We start from the raw sequence: 27,364 nt of genomic DNA on the forward strand, positions 1-27,364 counted from the left end.
TGCCAGGTAATCCCCCCAACAGTTTCTAAAGTGGATCCACCTGTTGTTGTGTGGGATGGCCACAAGAGTACTCTGCGATGGTGATTTAACCTCATTCCCCTTCCCGACTCTCACCCAGTTTCCCGTGTCCCGCACCTTGGGTGTAACTCACCTTTCTTCATGTCATATCTATCACCCCCTACAACTCCCAGCTGATCCAGAATTCATCCATTTCAAGTTCCCACTCTGTAAAGTGCAGGGTTACAAGCTGCAGCTGGATGCACATCTTGTAGGTGAGGGCATCAGGGACACTGGAGGTCTCCCCACCTTCCCACCAATGTCCCCTCTAATTTGTAATGACCAGTGTGCACATAAATCCTGTATTGTGCATTCTTTTATCCAGTGACAACATGTGCACAGTGAATTTTATATAGAGAGGTATTTATTTTAACAGCTAGCAAAGCACTGTCGATAAGAACTTTGATCTCCTCTGGGTTCGATGGAGTTCATCTGCACTCTCACACAACCGATATAGCAGGCCTGTAATGGGTAACGAAGGATTTTCCCACCACAGCTTTTGCATATTGTCCATATGTGGTGTGCTTGCTGAATTATGCTTTAAAAAGTCAGATTTCCAAATACCACTCCACTTCGTCACACCTGTAAATTCTCCAGTAACTCTTGCATCACCACAATAGACACAGGTAACACCAGTTTCCACATTCAACATAAATATTTTCCTGAACCCTCCTGAGGAATTGAGCATATATGAAAAAAAATATTTTGAACCTATGTAACCTCTATCTAAAAGAATAATTGGGACCGAACAGGAATTTTTGAACTGAAGTAAACTCTGCCTTCAGTGGTTAGCTAAGACAAGCTTAATAACAGTTCTCTGCGGCTTGCAGAGAGACACACAGACAGCTGATAACATTATACATTGTACCCTCGCTTCAGAAAAGGAAGAATTGATAAATTGTACATCGTACTCTCGTTTGTCTGGGGGAAAGGAGGACTCAATGATACAGACAGGACTGAACATCTGACTGTAATTAAGTCACAGCCTTGCAAAGAGAATAACTGATAAGGACTGGACAGTACATCCATCTGTAAATAAAACTTTGATTTCGCGAACTCTCTTATCTAACTAATTAAATTTTGCACCAACAGACTTGTTGGGTGTACCAATTCAAATAACATCTTGCAAGAGTAATGTATGGGGCTTACTATGTGTAAATATACAGCTGTAACCTGACTAAGTCAATCCACTTGTCAGATGGTGGCAGTGCTTACGTGCCTTCCCTTTGACAACTGGGTCTCAATCTCCCGCAGGAAAATGCACAATAAACTGTGGTGACGATAAGAAGCCGGTCTCCCGTGTTTTATTCAGATTCAAAGTTAACATTTGGCGTCACAAAAAGGATCCCAATATAGGGAGTACCAAGCAGACGGGCTGAGTAAGCGGCTGGACCACTCTGGGGACTGCGGAGACCGACCAGGCGCCCAATAGGTATTTTACCTTTTGTCTCTCTCTGTTCGTTCCTTTGGAGGAACAGTCCCTCGCCCGAGGCTGATCGCATACGTTGACGGGATCGGGAAAGAATCTGTCAGGAGGCTCGTATAAGGAAGGCAAAGTTTTACTTAGTGGGCAGGAGGTATTACCTGGTAAACTTTACTCAGTGGACAGGAGGTAGACTTGCCGGGTAAATTTATCAATTGAGCAGGAGATGCCAGCCGGGTAAAGTAATGAATTGGGCAGGATGTGCCGGCCGGGTAAGTTTATCTGATTGTTACTTGAGCAGGAGGCGTTGTGCCGGGTAAATTACTCAGAGAACACGGGTCAACTGCAGTCGATTGATACGCTTGGAACAGGAGCAGACCCACACAATGTGTGTGAGAGGTTTCCAGACAAGGAAAAAGATTTGCGAATGTTGACTGCAGTGCTCAGTAAGCAGTTGGGGGACAAAATGTGGCCACTGGGATCATCTGCAGTACACATTTACCTCATGAGAACAAGCAGTAAATTAGATATGGCACAACAACTGTGGAAAGAAGTGGAAATTGTTGAAAAGGGAATGGAAGGAAAAGGCAGATGTAAAGTGGAACAGTATATTATTAGCAAGTTGGAGGAATAATGCATGTGACAAAGGAATAGAGTTATGTACTGCAGAAGAAACACCAAAGGTTGGGAGACACTAAAAGTGGAGCGTGAGTGGGAGGATGGGAGCTGAAAACAAGAGCAGGAAAACAGCGTAAGCAAACCAAGGCCTAGATAGGAGATAAGGGCAGGAACGTCAGTCTGAAGTTCAGGGGATGCCTCTGAGGAGGAGCGCAAACTGTGGTCCCAGATGGCATGCCAGAAAGACCCCGACCTAGGTTTTTGGATCACCCCAGCGGGACAGGTTTGTGTTCCTACACAGTTCTTATCAATATTGGTCAATTATATACATAATTGTAGACACCTGGAAAAGGAGGGAATAGTTGGTAACCTGTACCCTGCACACCGGGTACGACTCCCGTACCAGGTGGACCTTTTTCGTGTCTACAAGTTGATTTTATTGAATTGCCTAGAGCATATTGCTATAGATACTGCTTAGTTATTATAGATGTGTTTAGTAGCTAGACTGAAACTATTCCAGCTACCAATAATACTGCTTTGACTGCTGTGAAGGTATTATTATGGGAAATAATTCCTAGGTACGGCCTGCCAGAGATGCTGAGCTCTGACAATGACCCACACTTTGTGGTGAAACTTAACGAAAGGGTATGTAACGAACTAGCTATGAAGCGACAATTCCACTGTGTACACCACCCACAGGCCGCTGCCGTAGTAGAAAGAGCCAATGGCACTCTGAAGAGTAAATTGGCCAAACTAACAGCAGAGACTGGACTCACTTGGTTGAAGGTTCTACCGTTAGCCCTGTTCCACATGAAGGTTACCCCACAGGGGAAAACAGGGTCATCACCAGCTGAAATCACTTATGGACGGCCCATGAGGACACCCTGGGGACCAAGACCTTGTGTACCATTGCTCCCAGAAAGTCTACCGGCAAAATTAGATGTGCATACTCTAGGGGAAGAGATGGGGAAATATATATGCCAACTAACCAAAATTTTCCAAGCATTACATTCACAGCTACGACAGGCTTAGAAGGAAGAGAACTACCCCGCAGAGAGGAGTGACTATCCCACCACAGAATCTGGGAATTTTGTCCTGATCAAGAACTGGGATTGAGAGAAACTTGGACGTCGGTACAGAGGACCATATCAGGTGTTACTGACCACTCCCACGGCTGTGAAACTGAAGGGGCAATCTCGGTGGATAAATCGAACAGACTACAAATGTGTTACTGAAGGAACTGAGTAGAAGGACTCTCTCGGACTAAAGGAAAATGTATTGGTTGATAGTGGTATTTGTGTTTATGTCTTTCAGAGGGCTTACTCCAGCATCTGGGGGCCCCCATGTTAACACCTTTCTGTCTCTCTATCACACCTATGCCATACAGGTAGAACTAGGTGTCTGCTGGGTTTGTGTCACAATTCCGCAGCATGGTAAAACTACGATTACAATGTCAGTAATCCCGCTCAACCAGAGTGAGGAACTCTCAGCCTGGCTTTTCTCAAGTAACACCCGGGGAAGTGAGATGAGGAACTGTGGTCCAGTCAAAGATGACCATGGCTGTCAGTGTTTTGAGGAATGGTATCTCAGGCCCCCACTAAATGGAAATTCCTATACTGGGAAACATGCATCCTGGCCATACTTGCAGGTGCTCAGCAGCGGAGAGGAATAACTGAGACTGAGCGATTTTGGATAATCACTTTTCTCTTCTATGGAGTAGCCAGGAATTCACGAGAGATGATCAATTTGGCTACAGCACTTGAGGAGCTGGCCACAATACTACAGGGGCCCTGACAGAAACACAGGCCCAAGTAACAGAAATATCTACTGAAATGATTGCAATCCGGCAAACCGTCCTACAGAATCTTATGGCTTCAGATTTTATCCCAGTTGAGAAAGGGTGAACCTGTGCTATTATTGACACAGAATGCTGCACCTATATCCCTGATGAGTCTACTAACATTACACCCCTCTCCGAGCACACTGCCGAGGAGACTGCAGCATTAAGAAAGTTGGACAGGATTTACATGGGGTCACCAAAGGGTCAAAATGATGGTCTTCGAAGGCCTGTTCGGTGATATGTGGGGCATGATATTGCATTATGGCCTAATAGTTCTACATGTCATTGTTATAATTACTGTTGTACGCTGTTATTACCCACTGATATGTCAATGCTGTACTCGGTTGCTTTCTCTGTGAAAAATTACTGCTTTGTTGATCATGTAATGATCAAAAGGAGGGAATGATAAAGTATATAAAAGGGTTAACACGTTGTTAAACGATAGCAGCCTGTTTTTCTGAAAGAAACTGCTGATGGTCAACAGATGTGCTGAGCCACGCTGAGCCATATTTCTTCTTGAGGGTATCTAGCTAGGGTTTCAGGATGCTTATCTCCTTGTGCACTCATGCACAGAGATAGGACAGATTCAGTCTGTTCTGTGTGTGTAAGCCATTATGACTATTTTGTAATTTGTCTTTAGCAAATAACTTTGACTCCAGCCTGTCTTGTGTGGGGGGTATCTGGACGGATATATCTGTGGTGTAAGGGAAATTGTTAGTCAGTTAGTGGATTGGGCAGGAACAGTCATGGACTGTTCCTGTTTGAGCGAATAACTGAATAGCCCCGGGTGCTTGGAATAAAGAGTTTGTACTTATACGATCTCTGAGTGACTTTATCCGGATTCGACTTCCACAGAATGGGAGTGGTTTTAAAGGGCTGGGCTGCTGGAAGCACATTACCAGACCTGGAGTGATTGCAACTGGGTCTGACAGAGGCATAACTGGCTCTTCTGGGAACATTCAGTCTCACCCCAACTATTTCCTACCATCCTTTGTACAAGTATGCAACGTCTAAAAGACCAGTGTTTGAGTAAATGAGACTCACCAAACTTTCCCCTGACTGAATCACTGGATTCTCCGAGTCAGATGGGTCCTCTCCAGCTGATGCTCTCAACCCTCGGGCTGATTCTCTTGTTGCTGTTCCCTGATCTTCAGTAGTGGTTTGCTTCCAGTTGGGGTTTTTCTTCCAATAAATCTCTCACCGCAGGTCTAACTTTAACGTGAAAGATAATGAAGCACAATAACAATAAAAAGGAGAAAAAAACATTTCTGTTTAATGTTACTAAGAACAAAACTCACTAAAATTTAAACATTGAAGGCAGATATAATGATCTCAGTGAACAATCTATTATTGTCCTTCACACGTCACAAAACGATGTGGGATAAGAACAACCCATCATTCAGTCATGGTAAGACATAAGACACAGGAACAGAATTAAGTGATTCGATCCATCTGGTCTGCCTCACCACTCAACCATAGCTGAATTTTATTCCAACACCATATTCCTGCCTTCCTCCTGTAACCCCGAAGTTACTTAGCAATCATGAATATATTAATCTCTGTCAAAAATATACCCGAATGGCAGCCTCAACCAAAATCTGTGGCAACAAATCCTACAGATCGGACATCCTTCGGCCAAAACATTTTTCTCATGTCAGTTTTAAAGGGAAGCATCTTTATTCTGAGACTGTGCTGTCACATCACAGACTCTCCGTCTAATGGAAACATCCTCTCCATGTCCACTGTATCCAGGCTTTTCAGCTTTCAAGAGGTTTACTTGACCATACATCCCTCCACCACCCCAACTGTCCCTCTGAACTACATCCAGCACAGGCCCAGAACCATGAAATTCTCCTCATACATAATGCCGATCATTCCTCAGATTATTCTTGTAAATCTTGTTTGCAACAACTGTACAAACACATTTCCAGGAATAATAGACAAATTGGTACCAGGATAATTTAGGGGGAAATGTTGTGCTTTCTTTACTGTTTTACTGTTACATACCTTGTGGGCATCTTGTGACTGTCTTATGACCATGAAGTAATGGAGTATCTTGTGAGCATGATGTAATTGCGTTGTGATGGTGGGGTCAAGTAATTTTCCTGCCAGTGTGAGGTCATGTGATGACCTGTTCCAACAGGTATACATGGGGAAACCCCTGTTGTTACGGAGTTAGTTCATCAGTTTTGGTTCGTCAGTTAGTTTTGCTGCGTAATCATCTCATGACGTAGTTTTGTTTCAAAGCAAAGTTTTACTCTCTATTTTAAGGTAAAACCGTTGTTCTGGCAGTTTCGCCAATCGCTGCCAGGTTTTGTTTGTTTACCTTTGCAGTCTAGTGTCGGAGAGTGAAGACCTTTACCAAACTACAGGAACCTGAAGGATTGAGTAAAGGTTGTGTCATTTGGCGGTTTCATAAAAGATCGACCTTATTGAATCTTCGTTCAGAATTAGTGATCTGCATCTGAGATAACCCCTGCAAGCTTGGGAAAGGTTTGTGCAGTGTTCAGCATCCAGAAAAAGGTCAGTTCCTTTAATCCGTTTTATTTCCTTTGACATGAATCCTTTGGACAGAATCAGCAGTAACGTCACATCTTTGAAGAAATCCGTTTCCAGAGAAGTCTCTCCTTATTGACTGCGTAAATCACTTGGACTTTCAAATTTACCACTTTAAGACTGTGTTTGAATTTACCTCTTTAAGAACTGTTCCAGAGTTTGGCTGTTTGTTAAATTGCCATATAGCAGTTAACTTCCGGTTAAGTTAGTCGTTAGTTTACTTTTCACTATTGTTGAGCAGAGTTTAATAAATATTTCAGTTTGTTTGTTAAAACCTGACTCAATTCTATATTCATAGTTGCCGACCACATAACACTACAATCACAAAACAAGCCATTTCCGTTTCCAAGTGAAACCAGGTTTATTTCAGGAAATATAAACCAGTCCAGGGTGAACGTAATAAAAGGAAACTGGAATTACCAGAAACACTCAGCAGGTAAGGAATAGCTGTGGGGACAGGAACACACTTTACAATTCAGGTTAATAATGTTTCATCAGAATGACTTCAAACATTTTCAGTTTTTAGTGCCAATCTCCAGCAACTTGAGATTCTGTCTGATTTCCACTGAGTGACAGACAGGGGGGATTTCCAAACACAGTTTGAACACCAAACTCATGGGTCTATTTCTACTGCTGTAAACACAGAATAGTCCATTTACTCATAGCCTCTCCTCAGATTAGCAGTCATTGCTTCCAAAGGAACTCCAGAAATAAACATCTGATCCCAGACCAGAAATACTCGCTCAACACCTCATAAACCCAAGCAGCTCGATCCCCGGGTCCATTTTACCTGGAGCAAAAACTGTGATACCCCAGGATTCAACCTCACACAGCTGAACCTGCCACTCACTGACCCTGAAAATCTCACACATCACCCCCGCAACTCAGACTGGGTAGTGCATTCTGGGATTTCCACACAACCAATGTCCAGCTGCTCGAAATTTCTGCTTCATTGCAGAAGGACGACCATCCTGCCCCATCTGTAGAAGCACTAACCAAAGGCAAAACCGAAACAGCGACAGTTCCATATGCCTGGAATGTAGATCACAGGACTCTCCCAGTACTCTTTGCTGACAGGAAAATGCTGCAGTGTGTCAGCCAGTCACAGTTCAAAAACCAGCATCTCCACACCAATGCACAACACAACTAGTACCTGATGACCCTCTGGCATTCCAGCTAACAAAAACTGATTCTGGAAATAACTCAGCAAGGCCAAAGGTGCAAAAGAACACTTCACAATAACAAGGGTTAGAAGAAAAATTGCTGATATACAACATTGAGGAGGTGGGACACAGGGTGACCGAGGTTGACCCAGATGGTTGATGTATATCGCTGAAGCGGGACAGTGGGGTGGGGTTAGGAGACTGGACAGAGGTTGAACAAGATGGGCAGGGATGAGCACATGGAACCAGGTGGGAGAAGGGATCAAAGACAATCATTGATGGTCCTCCAGCAAGACACAGATACTGAATTAATAGTACATACTACTGTATAAAAGATCCTAAAATGACAAAGTTAGAACAAACAACAAGAAATTTGCCATATATACTTTGACCCTCACCAAATTTTTATCAACACACCACAGAAAGTTTCTCATCCGGACACTTCACATGTTTCCATGGTAACTGCTCCGCCCGTGACTGTGATGAACTCCAGAGACCTTTGGATACAGATCAGCACATCATAGAAACTATTCTGCCCCCTAGACTTCCCAGTCCCTCGGTAAAGCAGGCAGTGAAATCAAAGATCCCCACAACCTGGGACGTTCTCCTTTCTCACCCACCCCAATCGGGGAGAAGTCTACAGCCGAAAGCTGAGGGACAAATGCGAGGGGCCTCAGGAAGCGAGGCGAGTTGGGGGAAGTTAACGCGACTCAGTGGCCAACATTAGATTTCCCCAACACAACGTAGAGGAAACGTAGAACATAGAATTGTACAGCACATTACAGGCCCTTCGGCCCACAATGTTGTGCCGACCCTCAAACCCTGCCTCCCATATAACCCCCCACCTTAAATTCCTCCATATACCTGTCTAGTACCCTCTTAAACTTCACTGGTGTATCTGCCTCCACCACTGACTCAGGCAGTGCATTCCACGCACCAACCACTCTCTGAGTAAAAAACCTTCATCTAATATCCCCCTTGAACTTCCCACCCGTTACCTTAAAGCCATGTCCTCTTGTATTGAGCAGTGGTGCCCTGGCTATCCACTCTACCTATTCCTCTTATTATCTTCTACACCTCTATCATGTCTCCTTTCATCCTCCTTCTTTCCAAAGAGTAAAGCCCTAGCTCCCTTAATATCCGATCATAATCCATACTCTCTAAACCAGGCAGCATCATGGTAAATCTCCTCTGTACCCTTTCCAATGCTTCCACATCCTTCCTATAGTGAGGTGACCAGAACCGGACACAATACTCCAAGTGTGGCCTAACCAGAGTTTTACAGAGCTGCATCATTACATTGCGATTCTTAAACTCTATCCCTTGACTTATGAAAGCTAACATCCCATAAGCTTTCTTAACTACCCTATCCACCTGTGAGGCAACTTTCAGGGATCTGTGGACATGTACCCCCAGATCTCTCTGCTCCTCCACACTACCAAGTATCCTGCCATTTACTTTGTACTCTGCCTTGGAGTTTGTCCTTCCAAAGTGTACCACCTCACACTTCTCCGGGTTGAACTCCATCTGCCACTTCTCAGCCCACTTCTGCATCCTATCAATGTCTCTCTGCAATCTTTGACAATCCTCTACACTATCTACAACACCACCAACCTTTGTGTTACCGGCAAACTTGCCAACCCACCCTTCTACCCCCACACCCATGTCATTAATAAAAATCATGAAAAGTAGAGATCCCTGAACAGATCCTTGTGGGACACCACTAGACACAATCCTCCAATCTGAATGTACTCCCTCCACCACGACCCTCTGCCTTCTGCAGGCAAGCCAATTCTGCATCCACCTGGCCAAACTTCCCTGCATCCCATGCCTTCTAACCTTCTGAATAAGCCTACCGTGTGGAACCTTGTCAAATGCCTTACTAAAATCCATGTAGATCACATCCACTGCACTACCCTCATCTATATGCCTTGACACCTCCTCAAAGAACTCTATCAGGCTTGTTAGACACGATCTGCACTTCACAAAGCCATGCTGACTGTCCCTGATCAGACCATGATTCTTGAAATGCCCAGGGATCCTATCTCTAAGAATCTTTTCCAACAGCTTTCCCACCACAGATTTAAGGCTCACTGGTCTATAATTACCCGGACTATCCCTACTACCTTTTTTGAACAATGGGACAACATCCGCCTCCCTTCAATCCACCGGTACCATTCCTGTGGACAACGAGGACATAAAGATCCTAGCCAGAGGCTCAGCAATCTCTTCCCTCACCTCGTGCAGCAGCCTGGGAAATATTCTGTCAGGCCCCAGGGACTTACCCATCCTAATGTATTCTAACAACTCCAACACTTCCTCTCCCTTAATATCAACATGCTCCAGAACATCAACCTCACTCATATTGTCCTCACCATCATCAAGTTCCCTCTCATTGGTGAATACCGAAGAGAAGTATTCATTGAGGACCTCACTCACTTCCACAGCCTCCAGGCACATCTTCCCACCTTTATCTCTAATCGGTCCTACCTTCACTCCTGACATCCTTTTGTTCTTCACATAATTGAAGAATGCCTTGGGGTTTTCCTTTACCCTACTCGCCAAGGCGTTCTCAGGCCCCCTTCTTGCTCTTCTCAGCCCCTTCTTAAGCTCCTTTCTTGCTTCCCTATATTCCTCAATAGACCCATCTGATCCTTGCTTCCCAAACCTCATGTATGCTGCCTTCTTCCACCTGACTAGATTTTCCACCTCACTTGTCACCCATGGTTCCTTCACCCTACCATTCTTTATCTTCCTCACCAGGACAGATTTATTCCTAACATCCTGCAAGAGATCTCTAAACATCGACCACATGTCCATAGTACATTTCTCTGCAAAAACATCACCCCAATTCACACCCACAGGTGTGAGCTTTATAGCCTCATAACTTGCCCTTCCCCAATTAAAAATTTTCCTGTCCTCTCTGATGGTATCCTTTTCCATGATAATGCTAAAGGCCAGGGAGCGGTGGTCACTGTCCCCTAGATGCTCATCCACTGGGAGATCTGTGACCTGACCCGGTTCATTACCTAGTACTAGATCTAGTATGGCATTCCCCCTAGTCGGCCTGTCCACATACTGTGACAGGAATCCGTCCTGGACATACTTAACAAACTCTGCCCCATCTGAACCCTTGGAACTAATCAGGTGCCAATCAATATTGGGGAAGTTAAAGTCACCCATGATAACAACCCTGTTATTTTTGCACCTTTCCAGAATCTGCCCCTCAATCTGCTCCTCTGCATCTCTGCTGCTACCAGGGGTCCCGGAGAATCGCCACCCATCGGGGAGTGTGAGCACACACCACGTGATCTTGCGTCACAAAGCGGAGGGCGGGGCTAAATAGCCTCACGTGACCTGCAGACGGGACTTCCATTTCAATTCTGCGGAAAGAGACAGCCTGGGCTCCTGGTTTGGGTCGTTCAATGCAGATTAAGTGAAGTCGACACGTTTCTGACGAGCCCAGATAACTGGGTACTAAATGAGTAATTGGCCCGCCGTTCGGGGCTGGCGGCCAACATCAGATCTCCCCGCTCGGGATCGGTCTCAGTACTCACCGATGGGAAAGTGATATCTTCGGCCCGCAGACAGTGATCCCGACCCCCGGCTCCCCGACCTGGGAGGCGATCGTCCCTTCCCGATCCCGCAGACAACTCGCTTCAGCACTGAGCGGAAAGGCAAAGACCGTCCATCTGGCGACAGTGAGCATGCGCGGAGAGATTATTGCGTCATCCGGAGGGCGGGGCCTCGGGAAAAGACGCGCTGCTGCTGCCCGTCTGCGGTTAAATGGGCGGGGCGAACAGGATCACGTGACCGGTGGGGTCCCACAACCCAGGGAGAGACTCCCGCCACTCTGTGTTATGTACCGGCAGCGATAGACCACAAACTCAGTCTGTATTAGTATAAACTACTATCTGTATTAGTATAGAGACAATTAAACAAACTACTCTTCTAAACAGAAGTTAACAGTGTTATGCGTTTGTGGCTGCAAAAATGTCAAGTTTAGGAACAGTTCTGAAAGTTTCAAGATGGCAAGTTTCAGTTTTCCACGGAATGGGGAAACTTGTAAATCCACATTAAAATGCAACGAGGAAGTAATCACAAAGAATTTCACAGGTTCCGCGCTGGGAAAACGAAATACAAATCACAGAAGATTTTCAGTCGTCGAGCCGTATTCCAAAATCCACGAAAGTGACAGTGACAGGAATATGCTTTAGAACAAGTGGTCGCTGCACAACACCCGAATCCATGCAAGGGTTAACGAAAGTGGTCGCCACAGAAATACTACAACAATCCACGTATGGATCAAAACAGTGACAGTCACTGCGTGCCGCTCCTTCACCCAGTCCTTTTGGGCATGGGAAAGGTATCAAACTGTTACCCATTACTTTAGCAAACTACAGCTTGTAGTCCGCTGGCCCTCTGTGTGTGTGTGTGTGTGTCTGTCTCTCTCTCTCTCAGCTCCAGCAGTCAGTGTACTGACGTCATACTCCCGCCTCCTGCAGCCTCTCACAATAACACCCACAGCAAAATGAAACCTCTGATCTCGTAACACTTGCCCCTCACATTTCCTCTCACCCTAAATGTATTAGACATTTCAAACCCCAGGAAAAATATGTCATCTGTCCGCTCTATCTATTCCTCTCGTAATCTTATAAACGTTCATCCAGTCTCACCCCAGCCTGCGCCGCTCTGGAGAGAACAACTCAAGTTTGTCCAGCCTCTCGTTACAGCTCTCTTAACCACCCGATCAATCTGTGCAGTCTCTTTCAGGGAGCTGTGAACTTGGATCCAAATCCCTCTGCTCATCGACACTGTTCAGGGACTTTCATTCAACAGTGTACTGTCCCTCTACATTCAACCTACCGAGCTGCCAAGGTGATCATCACTAATCAAATCTCACTGAGTTTTCTCAGGTCCTGTTGAATTTATTGCCAAGTGCACCAGTGCGGGAAGGTACAGGGACAGAGAAACACTGACTTCTGGCAGCATCACAGACAAGTAATTGAGATAATCTATAAATATGTTTTGTCCTGATCAATATTGAAATGTGCATTTTGTGTCAATAACAGACGTGGAAATGTTGAATTTGGTCCCTGTCTCCATTCCTCCTGTCGTCCACAACCAGCTCCTTTGTTTTTGTCACCATGAGGCTGAGGTTGTTTTCCTGACACCACTGTGTCGGGGTGATGACTTCTTCTCTGTCGGCTGCCTCGTTATTATTTGTGATTCGGCCAACCAGTGTAGTGTTGTCAGCAAATTTACTCAGCAGATTGGAGCTGTGGGTGGTGACACAGTCATGGGTGCACAGTGAGTAAAGGAAGGGGCCAAGGAGACAACCCTGTGGGGTGCGTGTGCTGAGGGTCAGAGAGACAGAGGTGAGGGAGCCCACTCTTACCACCTGGGGGCCATCTGACAGGAAGTCCAGGATCCAGCTGCACAAGGCAGGGTGAAGGCCGAGGTCTCTAAGCTTCTTGTCGATACTTCACGTCTTCGGATGGCTAAAGCTCTGCCCATGACTGCAAGGAACTGCAGAGAACTTTGGTCTCATCTGGAAACATCATAGAAACAAGCCTCCCCTCTATGGATACTTCCTGCACTTCCCCTGCCTCGGGAAAGCAGGCCGTGTACTCAAAGATGCCCACAACTTTGGACATTATTGCTGCAAACCCAATCCTCCATCGGGGAAGACATAGAAAAGCCTTAAAGCGCGTACCACCAGGCTCATGGACAGCTTCCTGTCTGCGGTTGTCAGCCAAATTAATGGTCTCCAGTCCAATAGAATGAACTCGACCTCACAATGTAACTCGACGTGACCCTGCCCCATATGTCTATCTGCACTGCACTTTCTCTGCAGCCATAATGCTTTGTTACAGTTATTGTTTTGTCATATATTAGCTCAATGTGCTGTTGTAATGTATCGATCTGTGTGGATGGTACGTCAGGCAAGATTTTCATTGTAGCTCAGTACGTGATAAGAATAAGCAAATTCCCCATTTTAATTGTGTGGAAATATTAGACAGACTAAGCTTCTGCTTTGAAACCACAGAGGGCAACTTAACTGTTGTCATTTCTGAGGAAAGCAAATAAGTAGAAAAGGCTTCAATCTCGCATTACGATCTGCGGTAACTGGGATCAGGTGACCGGTGGTGGGTCTCCCAGACCAATTATCAGAATCAGGTTTAATAGCACTGGCTGATGTCATGTAATTTGTTGTCTCTGCGGCAGCAATGGAACCTAATTCATAACAATAGATTTTAACCATTGTGATTTAAAATAAGAATATACATATTAAATAGTTAAATTATATAAGTAGTACAACATAAACATTTTAAGAATGTAATACTGTAAACTATTTTAATTGTGTGGAACTATTTGACTGACTGGGTTGTTGCTTTGGAAATTCTGGAGTGAAGCTGAATGAAACTGGACACATTTATGAGAAGCTCAGATAAATACAAAAGGCTAAATTCTCACATAAATGGGTCAGACATCCAGAAACATTGGCTGCACTTCAGCAGGTAAAAACAGTGGAATGAGGCCTAGTCCCAGGCCTCGGCCCAGCGGTTATGGTCTGAGGCCTGGGACTAGGAGAGAGTAAGCATTCGGCACGGACTAGAAGGGCCGAGATGGCCTGTTTCTGTGCTGTAATTGTTATGTGGTTATATAGAAACATGCTGAAAATATTGCCGAAAAAAAATCATTGTCCATCCCCAACAAGAGGACGTGACAGATCCGGATCTCACTGCCTTGTCGGAACGGGCGAAAGACGAAGCTACATGGACACGTAGAGCAGTGAATTACAGATGCTGTAGATCTGTGGAAAAGCGTGAACAGGAAATGGGATCACATGATTCGTGGAGTGTCTCCCATCTGAACCGGTGACTCTGCTCCTCGCCCCTCACACGCTGTCTGACCCACATCATTCCATATTTACACCAGATACATATTTACTTTTTCCCTCCAAATCATCCCTGTCCCTTTCCCTCCACCCCAAGGTCACAGAGTCACAGGCTCGATTCCCATCCCCGTCCAACACACAATTCAGACCCAAACTGGAAATGTGCAGTTTTCATTTAAATCTGTCCATGTTTATAAACACTAATTTCTATTCAGATTCCTCCAGCCTCACTGGACAGGACCACTGAAACATCAAGAGAGAAACAGCAGGAGGTGGCCATTCAGCCCCTCTAACCATCAACAAGATGACGGCTGCTCTCCCATCTCAGCCACATGTTTCTGCCCGATCCTCATTTCCTCGATCCGTTCGGTCTCCACACATCTGCCGGCCTCTGTTTTATGTGAGGATGATCACTGAGTCTTCACCGGCCTCTGTGGTGGGGATTTACAGACATTCACCACCCTCGGAGTGGAGACATATCCCCTCATCTCAGTCCCGGACAGTCCACCCCCTTTTTCAGAGACTGGGATCCCTGGTTCAGCCGGGAATGATGTTGTGAATTTCAATGTGTTCACCTCTCAGTCCTCGATTCTCTAAATGAAAGGGTTATCACATTTGATCTTTCTTCATATGATGACCCCACCACTCCAGGGATCAGTCTGGTGAATCTTCATTGCACTCTCCATAACAAATACTCTCTAACCTCTTTGTTAATCCTCTATGGAATTAATTTCCATCTTCTGCTGCCCCGTGTTGCCCCAACCACTCACCTCCCACCCCCGTCACTATTTCCACCTTCCCACCTCCCCCTCACCTGGATCCACCTCTCACTCCCCAGCTCTTGCCCCATCCCCACCCCTCACCTCTTTTCTCGGACTATTTCCCGTCCACTCTCAGTCCAGAGGGAGGGTCTCGGCCCGAAATGTTGACGGTCCATTTCCCTCCACAGATGCTGCCCGACCCACTGAGTTCCTCCGGCAGTTTGTTCTTTGGTCTGTGTGACCCGTGTTAGTGTGGGGAGCGGGATTTTACACCATATTCCCGGTACAGTCTCAACAAAACACAAATAATTGTCACTTTGCCCGGACCATCGGCCCCGCTTGCAGGGCAACAGTCTGCCGGTGTTTGCCCCCCAATGTGGTGAATCGCCACCACCGTGGGCTCAGACATTTCCACAGATGAGCCCCTCCTGTCCCCACCGGGACAAACATCCTGTCCGCCCCCTCTCTCACCGTCTTCATCCTCTCCCTCCCCGGGGAACCGGCATCAAACCGACGGGCCGAGCGGTCTCCTCCTACCTCTCAGCGACACATCAGACTCCGGCCGCAGGAGACGCTTCACAAACGCCCCAACTTCCCTCGGAGGGAAATGGAAATAAATCAGAAAGCGGACATTTACTTTGACGGTTGTCCCGCCGTGACGGAAAGTTCGGGAGACGGTGTCAGCGGGGGTAACGCCCTCCCGGCTGGTCCACCTCCGCTATTGGCTGGAAGCAGTGATTGACATCGCTTCCCACCAATGGGAATAGCGCAGCGCATGACTCCACTGTTGACAGCGGTGGGGGAGGGGCTGGTCACGTGATTTGTAGCCCAGCCGTTAAACCGACCAAGCTCGAGCTCACCAGCGCGCGGGGCACAAAAGGCCCCGGATGATCGGTTGAGGTGAGAAGGGGTCTCCGGGTTGGGGGTCTCACCGGGCGGCGTTTTCAACACCGACTTCGGGTAGTTGCTGTGACTCCGGACTCCGTGACCCGCAATCCCGGGACAGTCCTGCTCTCTTCCCTCTCTCTCAGCCCCACCATCCGTACACGGGCCCCGGGGAGCTTCCGGCTGATGAGGGAATGGGAACCGATGGGTCTCTCAGACAGAGCTGAGCTCCAGCTGTCTAAATGCAAGGATCGGGAACTCGGAGAAAGGGAACAAAATCTTTTACATCAGCTGTTGTGAAAATCACCTTTGTTCTGCCTCCAGTCACAAACAAGAGAAAATCTGCAGATGCTGGAAATCCGAGCAACACACACAAATTGCTGGAGGAACTCAGCATTAGTACTCTTTTCCATAGATGCTGCCTGGCCTGCTGAGTTCCTCCAGCATTTTGTGTCTGTTGCTGGTTCCACCCCCTCTTGTTCTGGACTTTCTACCCGTGAGAACATGTTTTGTCCCACTCTCTCTGGGTACATAATGATATCAAACACCTTTGTCCTGGACAACAAGTAGCTTTCACATCACAAATGTGCCAGACTCCAATGAGACAGACTACTGCCCTTCCCTTCATATTCATTGGCATTGCCATCACTGAGTTCACCACCGTCAGTCACCTGGGGGAGGGTTCAGGGGAAATATTTATGTACAATACAGAAACTGGTGTTACCTGTGTGTATTGTGGTGATGCAAATTTTGCTGGAGAATTAGCAAGTGGGAAGAAGTGGAGTGATATTTGAAAATCTGACTTTTTTAAGTGTCATTTAGCAAGCAAATGACATATGGATGGTGTGCAAAAGCTCTGACAAGAAAATCCATCATTACCTGTTACAGGCCTGCAACTTAGGTTGTGTGAGAGTGTAGATGAACTTAAACAAACCCAGAGGAGATCAAAGTTCTTACAGTGATTTGATAGCTGTTAAAATGAATACCTCTCTATATAAAATTCACTGTGCACATGTGGGAAAATTGCATAATACAAGCTTTATGTGCACACTGGTCATTACAAATTTGAGGGGAGATTGGTGGGAAGGTGGGGAGACCTCCAGTGTCCCTGATGCCATGACGTACATGATGTGCATCCAGCTGCAGCTTGTAACCCTGCACTTTAAGGAGTTGGAACTTGAAATGGATGAATTCTGGATCATCCAGGAGTTGGAGGGGGTGATAGACATGACATGAAGAGAGGTGAGTTACACCCAAGGTGCAGGACACAGGAAACTGGGTGAGAGTCAGTAAGGGGAATGAGGTTAAATAGCCATCGCAGAGTACCCTTGTGTCCATCCCGCACAACAACAGGTGGACCACTTTAGAAACTGTTGAGATTACCTGGCAGAGAAAAATCAAAGGGGTGATAGGGGATTTGTTAGTTAGAGGAACAGAACAAGAGGGGACTAATATCCCAGTGGTAAGGCTCGCCAGTGCTAGTGTGGGGAGAGGGGGTGTGTGGTTAAAATAAGTTGTAGGGGAAATGGGAGCCAGAATGACAGAACAGATAGTGGAGAGGGTGAATTGAATGAAATTGACTTTATTGCATACGTCCTTCATATACATGAGGAGTAGAAATCTTTACATCTCCATCTAGATGTGCAATGTGTAATTTATAGTCATTTATAATAAATAGTTTGTACACAGGACAGTCAATATAACATAGAAATTCAATTGTATCAGCATGAATTAATCAGTCTGATGGCCTGGTGGAAGATGATGTCCCGGAGCCTGTTGGTCCCTTTGCTGTGGTACTGTTTCCTGGATGGTAGCAGCAGGAAGAGTTTGTGGTTGTGGTGAATTGCGTCCCCAATATCCTTTGGGCCCCTTTTACACACCTGTCTCTGTAAATGTCCTGAATAGTGGGAAGTTCACATCTACAGATGTGCTGGGCTGTCCACACCACTTTCTGCAGGTTCCTGCGATTAAGGGAAGTACAGTTCCCATACCAGGCAGTGATGCAGCCAGTCAGGATGCTCTCAATTGTGTGTCCCTGTAGAAAGACCTTCGGATTTTGGGCCCCATCCCCAACTTCTTCAACCATCTGAGGTGAAAGAGGTGCTGCTGTGCTCTTTTCACAACACAGCCGGTATGTACAGACCATGTACATGAAAGATGGCAAATGGAGTTTAATGCTGGTAAGTGTGAGGTGCTACATTTTGGTCGGACTAATCAAAATAGGACATACATGGTAAATGGTAGGGCATTGAAGAATGCAGTAGAACAGAGGGATCTGGGAATAATGGTGCATCATTCCCTGAAGGTGGAATCTCATGTGGATAGGGTGGTGAAGAAAGCTTTTGGTTTGCTGGCCTTCATAAATCAGAGCATTGAGTATAGGAGTTGGGATGTAATGCTAAAATTGTACAAGGCATTGGTAAGGCCAAAATTGGAGTATTGTGTACAGTTCTGGTCACCGAATTACAGGAAAGATGTCAACAAAATAGAGAGAATACAGAGATTTACTAGAATGTTACCTGGGTTTCAGCACCTCAGTTACAGAGAAAGGTTGAACAAGTTGGGTCTTTATTTTTTTGGGGCGTAGAAGGTTGAGGGGGGTCTTGACAGTGGAATTTAAAATTATGAGGGGGATAGATAGAGTTGACGTGTATAGGCTTTTTCCATTGAGAGTAGGTGAGATTCAAACAAGAGGACATGAGTTGAGAGTTAGGGGGCAGAAGTTTAGGGGTAACATGAGGGGAGTGGTAGAGTGTGGTAGCTGTGTAGAATGAGCTTCCAGCAGAAGTGGTAGAGGCAGGCTCGATATTGTCATTTAAAGTAAAATTGGATAGCTATATGGACAGGAAAGGAATGGAGGGTTATGGGCTGAGTGCAGGTTGGTGGGACTAGGTGAGAGTAAGCATTCAGCACGGACTAGAAGGGCCGAGATGGCCTGTTTCCATGCTGTAATTGTTATATGGTTATATGTGAGATCCTTGGTGATGTTTATGCTGAGGAACTTAAAGCTGTTCACCTTCTTAACCCCAGATCCATTGATGTCAATAGGGGTTAGCCTGTCTCCATTCCTCCTGTCATCCACAATCTGCTCCTTTGTTTTTGTGACAAAGAGGGAGAGTTTGTTTTCTTGACACCAGTCAGATGTTGTTCAGACCTTAGACAGAGTCAGCAATCAAATGGTTGAGCATGGTGCGATGAATGTGCTGAGCTGTGTATATCACAATGCAAGAAGCATCGCAGGAAAGCCAGATGAGCTCAGGACAGGGAATTATGATATTGTAGCCATTGTTGGGACTTGGTTGCACCCAACGGTCTGAGGGATTTAGAGGAATAAATTTGTTGAGAGATTGCACCATGCCACGATACAAAGGTTGTTCCAATAAGTGATTTTAACTTTCCATATATTGACTGGGACTCCCATACTGTAAAAGGACTAGATGGGGTAGAGTTTATCAAATGTGCCCTTAATCAGTATGTAGAATTCTTGACGTAGAAGTGTGCAATAAGCTGTTAGGAAATGATCCAGGGCTGGTGACAGAAATTAGTGATCATAATGCATGAGATTCAAAGTAAATATGGAAAAAGAGAGATCTGCACCACGGGTTGAGATTCTAAATTGGAGAAAGGTCAATTTTGATGGTATGAGAAAGGGTCTGACAAGTGTGGTTTGGGACAGGCTGCTTTCTGGCAAAGGAGTACTTGGTAAGTAGGAGGCCTTCAGAAGTGAAATTTTGAGGATGTAGAGTTTGTACATGCCTGCCAAAATAAAATTTGAAAAGTTACAGGTGCAGGGAACCTTGCTTGTCATTAGATATTGAGGCCCGGGATATTTTGTTCCTCTAAATGCCTCAGATTGTTGGGTGCTACCAAAACCCATTAATGACTACAATATCATGATTCCACACCCTGAGCTCATTTGACTCTTTTTTTAGTTGTCTGCTGTTGGTTTCTGAAAGTTTCCCAATAGTTTTTGGGTAAGTTATTGGAACATTTGTGCAGGAACCGGATATATACTGTAAGTATTTGGTTAGGTGTGGACTGATAAAGGATAGACAGCATGGCTTTGTGCACGGTAGGTCATGTCTAACCAATCTTATAGAGTCTCTCGAGGAAGTTATCAGGAAAGTGGATAAAGGCAAGGCAGTGGATGTTGTCTACATGGACTTTAGCAAGGCACTTAACAAAGTCTCATATGGGAGGTTGGTCAAGAAGGTTCAGTCACTCAGCATTCAAGATGAGATAGTAAATTGGATGAGACACTGACTTTGGGAGAAGCCAGAGTGTGGTAGCACATGGTTGCCTCTCTGACTAGAAGCCTGTGACTAGTGGTGTGTCATGGGGATCAGTGCTGGATCTGTTGTTGTTTGTCATTTATATCAGTAATCTGGATGATAGTGTGGTTAACTGGATCAGCAAATTTGTGAATGACACCAAGATTGGTGGTGTAGTGGACAACGAGAAAGACTATCATGACTTGCAGTGCGATCTGGACCAGCTGGGAAAATGGTTTGAGAAGCGGAAAATTGAATTTAATGCAGACAAGTGCGAGTTGTTGCACTTTGGTATGACCTACCAGGGCAGGTTTTTCACAGTGACTGGTCGGGCACAGAGGACTGTTGTAGAAGAAAGGGACCTGGGAGTACAAGTCCTTAGTTCACAGAAAGTGGTGTCACAGTAAGATAGAGACGGAAAGCAGGATTTCCGCCCATTGGCCTTTGTGAACCAAAGTACTGACAACAATAGATGGATGTTATGTTGACTTGTATAAGACATTGGTGAGGCCTAATTTGAAGTATTGTGTGCAGTTTTGGTCACCTACTTACAGGAAAGATGTAAAAGATGTTGAAAGAGTTGTGAGAAAATTCACAAGGATGTTACCAGGTCTGGAGGACTTGGGTTATAAGGAAAGATTGAACAGGTCAGGAATTTATTCCTTGGAATGTGGAAGACTGAGGGGAGATTTGTTTGTGATAGAGGGGCATAGACAGGGTAAAAGCAAGCTGACTTTCTCCACTGGGATTGGGTGGGACTACAACTAGAGGACATGGGTTAAGGGTGAAAGGTGAAACGTTAAGGGGAACATGAGGGGAAACTTCTTCACACAGATGGTCATCCGGGTGTGGAATGGGCGGCCAGCACAAGTGGTGCATGCAAGCTCAATTTCAACATTTTAGAGGTTTGCACAGGTACCTGGATGGTAGGGGTATGGGAGTGGGCAGTTTAAATAGTTCAGAACAACCCAGATGGCCCAAAGGGCCTGTTTCTGTGCTGTAATTTTCTGTGACTGTGACAAGAACCTGAAATAATACAAAAATTCACTCTAAGTCCTTTTCATAGCTGTGTGGACCAACCATTCATCTCAGCAGGATTTTTTTATATGGCATTAAAACTGTGGCACTTCAAGTTAATAATACATAAAAGAAAATCCTCGCTGCACGTCAAGAAAGACAATTTGCGTGAGACTGTTTCACTTACTGTGGGGCCAGGCACCCATGCCGCTCAGCAGGAACAGGGAATAACAACAATGGAGAGAGTCAAACTGAGCCAAGTCACAGATTGGAGATGGCAGAAATGCCCCATTCTGATAGAGACAGGAAGAGCATCAGGGAATTGATGGTCATTCCAGATACCAGCACTGTGACCAGTCAGAAGATGATTTCTTTGTCGAACTTGGGTTGAACCTCATTGTAACAGTGTGATACCAGATCAAACCTTGGCAACTCAAGTAATCTCATCTGAAATGTTGTCCTACACCCACTGATGGATTTTGATGATCTTTTTACAGGTTAAAAATAAGAAGGAATTTTTCTCCAGGAATTGCAAACACAGCACGCCAGTTTTGCTGTCTCTGTCTAGATATTTAAGAAGTAGAGCAAGGGATTCAATCGACCATCCTTCCTGGTCAGACTGTTGGGAGGGATTCACTCGGTCATCTGACTGACTGGCACACCCGTCATTTCACACAGTGGGAATGGATTCAATCGGTCATCTCAACTGAAGGTACATCAGCAAGTTCACACTGGACAAGGCCATTCATCTGTTCTGTGTGTGAGAAGGGACTCAGTCGGTCTTCCCACCTGTGGACACACCAGTCAGTTCACACTGGGCAGAGGCTGGTCATCTGCTGAAATTCTGGGAAAGGATTCACTTAGTTATCTGACCTAATGGCTCACCAGTGAGTTCACACCATGGAGAAGCCGTTCACCTGCTCAGACTCTGGGAAGGGATTCAGTTGGTCATCTAACCTAATGGCTCACCAGCGAGTTCACACTGGGCAGAAGCCGTTCACCTGCTCAGACTGTGGGAAGAAATTCACTGAGTCATCCACCCTACAGAGACACCAGCGAGTTCACACTGGGGAGAAGCCATTCACCTGCTCAGTCTGTGGGAAGAGATTCACTGAGTCATCCACCCTACAGAGACACCAGCGAGTTCACACTGGGGAGAAGCCATTCACCTGCTCAGACTGTGGGAAGAGATTCACTGAGTCATCCCACTTACGGGTACATCAGCGTGTTCACACTGGGGAGAAGCCTTTCACCTGCTCAGAATGTGGGAAGAGATTCACTCAGTTATCCCACCTACAGAGTCATCAGCGAGTTCACACCGGGAAGAAGTCGTTCAACTGCTCAGTCTGTGGGAAGGGATTCACTCACTCATCCAGCCTACAGAGACATCAGCAAGTTCACACTGGGGAGAAGCCGTTCACCTGCTTAGAATGTGGGAAGGGATTCACTCAGTCATCCCACCTACAGAGTCATCAGCGAGTTCACACTGGGGAGAAGCCGTTCACCTGCTTAGAATGTGGGAAGGGATTCACTCAGTTATCCCACCTACAGAGACATCAGCATGTTCACACTGGGGAGAAGCCGTTCACCTGCTCAGTCTGTGGGAAAAGATTCACTGAGTCATCCCAACTACGGCGACATCAACGAGTTCACACTGGGAAGAAGCCATTCACCTGCTCAGTCTGTGGGAAGAGATTCACTCAGTTATCCCACCTAAAGAGTCATCAGCGAGTTCACACTGGGGAGAAGCCATTCACATGCTTAGAATGTGAGAAGCAATTCACTCACTCATCCACCCTACAGAGACATCAGCAAGTTCACACTGGGGAGAAGCCATTCACCTGCTCAGTCTGTGGGAAGGGATTCACTCAGTTGTCCCAACTACAGAGTCATCAGCGAGTTTACGCTGGGGAGAAGCCGTTCACCTGCTTAGAATGTGGGAAAGGATTCACTCAGTCATTCAAACTACTGGCACACCAGTCAGTTCACAGTGGGGAATGGCCATTCACCTGCTCAGAATGTGGGAAAGGATTCACTCAGTCGTCCAAACTAATGGCACACCAATCAGTTCACACTGGAGAGAGACCACTCACCTGCTCAGACTGTGGGAAGGGATTCACTCGGTCATCCCAACTACTGGCACACCAGTCAGTTCACACCGGGGAGAGGCCATTCACATGCTCAGTCTGTGAGAAGAGATTCACTCAGTCATCCTACCTACAGATTCATCAGCGAGTTCATACTGGGGAGAAACCGTTCACCTGCTCAGAATGTGGGAAGAGATTCACTCAGTCATCCACCCTACAGAGACATCAGCAAGTTCACACTGGGGAGAAGCCGTTCACCTGCTCAGTCTGTGGGAAGAGATTCACTCAGTTATCCCACCTACAGAGTCATCAGCGAGTTCACACTAGGGAGAAGCCGTTCACCTGCTCAGAATGTGGGAAAGGATTCACTCGGTCATCCGAAGTACTGGCACACCAGTCAGTTCACAATGGGGAGTTACTGTTGTTCTGAATCACAAGGTTTCGTTTGCTGTGGACTGTCATTTTAAGAGCGAGAGAGAGAGATTAAGAAAGTGAATCAGTCTGACTTTCAGCTTGTTCACATCACTCACAGCTTGTTTAATTTTAACTGAGGACACAGACACTCAGATTCAGATGGAGACAAAGGCGGAAAAGTGGAAGGATCGAAACCAGGGAACTAGTGGCCAAGGGTCATTGTTTCGAACTTTCCTATGCCGACAAGGGTGGGTTAATTATCAACTCAGCATACATCAAACGTGTGGTTGTCACCTCGTTTGATCAATAGGAGTGGATCTGATTTGGGGTATCCTGTGGAGACCACTTATGTGTTAACCCTTGCCTGGGTGTGGTGTGGAAATTCACTTGAAGACGATACCCCTTGTGACAAGTCACTTTCGGTGATAATTCGTATGTGGATGTGAAACGACAACGGATAAAATCTACAGCTACTGTTCTCTTGTTTTACCACTGTGGAACCTGTGGAATTTGACATAGTTGCCTTCTCTCAACATTTACCCTGGACTACAAATATCTCTCTCTCATCACCTATTCTGTGGATGAACTGAACTTTCATAATTCACCATCTCAAGACTAAGCCTTGTTTCCCCTGAGCTCAATAGTTTGGGAGTTATATTTACACACAGATATACACATAGCACTGTTAACTTTTGCTTATCTTGCTTAAGTTACGATATTATAAGTAGATACTATTAAAGATAGTGGATTTAACATCAAAACCAGACTCCAGTTGTAGTTTGTTGCTGCTGGTTCATTTCTAAAGTGTTACAGGGACAAAATTGGGACCTGCATCCGATATAGGAAAAGATTTGGAGGCGTATTGATTAATTATCAATTTCATTGGGGAAATCCCTTTTGATTTATTTGTGTGTGGAAAATCAGCAGCAATGGATGTTGATAGATTTCTGGAAGCATCAACCTCTGAGGCAGTAAAGGACACCAGAAGGATTGAGTTGTTGAGTATTGCTAAAAGGTTAAAACTTGCTAAGGTGAAATTGACAATGAGAAGGACACAGATGCAGAAGATCATAACTGAGCATTATGTATCTTAGAGTGTGTTTAAAGTGCAGGAGTTGGAGGTGTTTCCTGAAAGTAACCGAGTCAGTTTGAGCTCCAGTACAAGTTAGAAAAATTAAAGATGGAGGCTGTGGAAAGGCAGAGTCAGTTTGAGGCTAGAGAGGCAGAAGAACAGAGAGGAAGCAGAAAGACAGTGGATGTTCAAGTTGGAAAAGATAGAAAGATTGTAGCAAAGGTGTCTCACGTCAGACTCTGGTGATAAGTTTGAGGCCAGTTGAGAAGTTAAATTGGTACCTCCATTTGACAAGGCAGAGGTTGATAAATACTTCCAGCAATTTGAGACAGTTGCTCAGAGTTTAAAGTGGCCAAAAGAGGGTTGACCTATTCTCTTACAAAGTGTAATTAAGGGGAAGGCTCAGCAAGCCTATTCTGCTTTGACAGTTGATGAAGCAACTGATTATGACACAGTGAAACAGGCTGTGCTCAAAGCTTACGAGTTGGTCCCAGAAGCATACAGGCAAAAGTTTAGAAATTTGAGGAAACCTCTGAACCAAACTTATATGGAATTTGCTGATGAGAAGTTTGTGTGTTTTGACCGCTGGTGCACATATAAAAATGTAAATGATGATTTTAACAGCTTGAAAGAGCTGGTTTTCATTGAAGAATTCAAAATGTGCATCCCTGATGACATAAAGATGTATTTAGGTGAAAAGGATGCTGCCACTTTGCAGGAGTCTGCTAGATTACCAGATGTGTTTGCTTTAACTCATAAGGTTAAGTTTACCCAGAATAAGAGCTTCCAAAAGAGTAGCAGGGATAACCAGGGTAAATCAGAAATTAAAGCTGGGACTAGTGACAAGAGTAAGGATGAAGGGAAGCAGTTGAAGGAGAAATATTCTGGTCTTTTTTGTTACTATTGTAAAAAAGCTGGTCATATGATGGCTAATTGTTCTGTCCTGAAGAAGGAAAAGGAGACAGTCCCAAATGCCTGTGATCAGTATGTTGAAGCACCTATAAACCCAAAGGGTTCTGAACATTCTGTTGAGGCTCAGTTAAGGACTGAGAGGTCTGACTGAGTTAAGAAGGGATTTGATCATTTTATGTCAGATGGGTTTGTATTAGTAATGGAAGGGTCAACCCCGGTACCAGTGAAAATTCTTCGAGATACTGGGGATTCTCAGTCACTTCCATGAGACAGCGTTCTAAAGTTTGGTGAAGAGACGAACAGTGATGAGGTAAATCTTATTAAAGGCATTGGGGGCAGCATTGTTTCTGTTCCATTGCACAAGGTAACCTTACAGTCAGGGTTTGTTTCGGGACCTGTTAAGATCGGACTATGCTCCAGTTTACAGGTGGAAGATGTTACTTTGCTGTTAGGGAATGACCTGGTGGATGGTAAGGTTGTTCCTGCAGTGCAGTTGACAACTAAGCCAACCACTGACGACCCACAGATGGATTTTAACATTTATCCTTCCTGTGCAGTAACTCGAAGTATGGCTAAAAAGTCTGCCAATGCAGACGGTTCTGTGCAGCATGATTCTGATACCCATGATAGCCAAAATCAGGTTGACCAGGATTCAGGTTATGATGACTTGTAAGGGACCTTTCAGCCTTTATTGTTTCAACAGGATTCAAGTAGTAAGTCTGATGAGGAAGATTTATCCCTGTCTAGGAAGGAGTTTATAGCAGAACAGAACCGAGACCCTGAGATTGAAGCTTTATAAGAAACAGCTCTCTCAGACGATGAGATTAAGAAAGTGGCAGTAGGGTATTATCTCAAGGATGGAGTGTTAATGAGGAAGTGGAGGCCACCTGCTATACCTGCGAGTGAGGAATGGGCAATTGTTCACCAAGTTGTAGTTCCTAAATTTTATTGGACTGAAATTTTAACTTTGGCCCACAGTATGCCCTTAGGTGGCCATTTTGGAGAGAATAAAACTGTAAACAGGATTATGAGAGAATTTTTCTGGCCTAATTTGAGGAAAGATGTTGTGACCTTTTGCAGATCCTGTCACACTTGTCAAGTTGTGGGTAAACCTAATCAGGTCACCTCAGTGACCCCACTCCGGCCTATACCTGCATTCGGTGAACCCTTTTCCAAATTTATAGTGGATTGTGTTGGCCCATTGCCAAAGACTAAAGCTGTCCATCAGTATTTGCTAACTATTGTGTGTACTGTATCCAGATTCCCAGAGGCAATACCTCTCAGAAATATTAAACCTAAAACTGTGGCGAAGGCTCTTAACAAGTTTTTTTTTACTTTATTTGGTTTGCCTAAAGAAATCCAATGTGATCAAGGAAGTAATTTTACA

General features: G+C 45.3%; 4 protein-coding genes across 7 annotated transcripts in view; 3 read left to right on the forward strand and 1 right to left on the reverse strand.

Annotated features, from left to right (window-relative positions):
* The window catches only part of LOC140208589 (uncharacterized), a 180,454-nt gene extending 169,101 nt beyond the window's left edge, over window positions 1-11,353 (reverse strand). Inside the window, exons 1-2 of the mRNA XM_072277367.1 lie at window positions 11,215-11,353; window positions 4,983-5,150 (exon numbers count right to left, since the gene is read on the reverse strand). The gene's annotated coding sequence lies outside the window, so the exon portion shown is untranslated. The remainder of the gene's footprint in view (window positions 1-4,982; window positions 5,151-11,214) is intronic.
* The window catches only part of LOC140208601 (uncharacterized), a 397,399-nt gene that overhangs the window by 160,977 nt on the left and 209,058 nt on the right, over window positions 1-27,364 (forward strand). The window lies entirely within an intron of this gene.
* The window catches only part of LOC140208610 (uncharacterized), a 93,977-nt gene that overhangs the window by 49,925 nt on the left and 16,688 nt on the right, over window positions 1-27,364 (forward strand). The gene's annotated exons all lie outside the window — the stretch shown is intronic.
* Window positions 16,153-25,419, forward strand: LOC140207500 (uncharacterized). 2 transcript variants are annotated; one of them, XM_072276025.1, is made up of 3 exons: window positions 16,154-16,219; window positions 18,246-18,384; window positions 21,990-25,419. In XM_072276025.1, the coding sequence occupies exon 3, from the start codon at window positions 22,393-22,395 to the stop codon at window positions 24,007-24,009; it is 1,617 nt and encodes a 538-aa protein (XP_072132126.1). In that variant the 5' UTR covers window positions 16,154-16,219; window positions 18,246-18,384; window positions 21,990-22,392; the 3' UTR covers window positions 24,010-25,419. The 2 variants fall into 2 exon arrangements, with proteins under 2 accessions (XP_072132127.1, XP_072132126.1); XM_072276026.1 differs by lacking the exon at window positions 18,246-18,384 and having other exon boundaries at window positions 16,153-16,219.

This window comes from Mobula birostris, chromosome 13 (genome assembly GCF_030028105.1).
Source record: "Mobula birostris isolate sMobBir1 chromosome 13, sMobBir1.hap1, whole genome shotgun sequence".
NCBI classification, from domain to species: Eukaryota; Metazoa; Chordata; class Chondrichthyes; order Myliobatiformes; family Myliobatidae; genus Mobula; species Mobula birostris.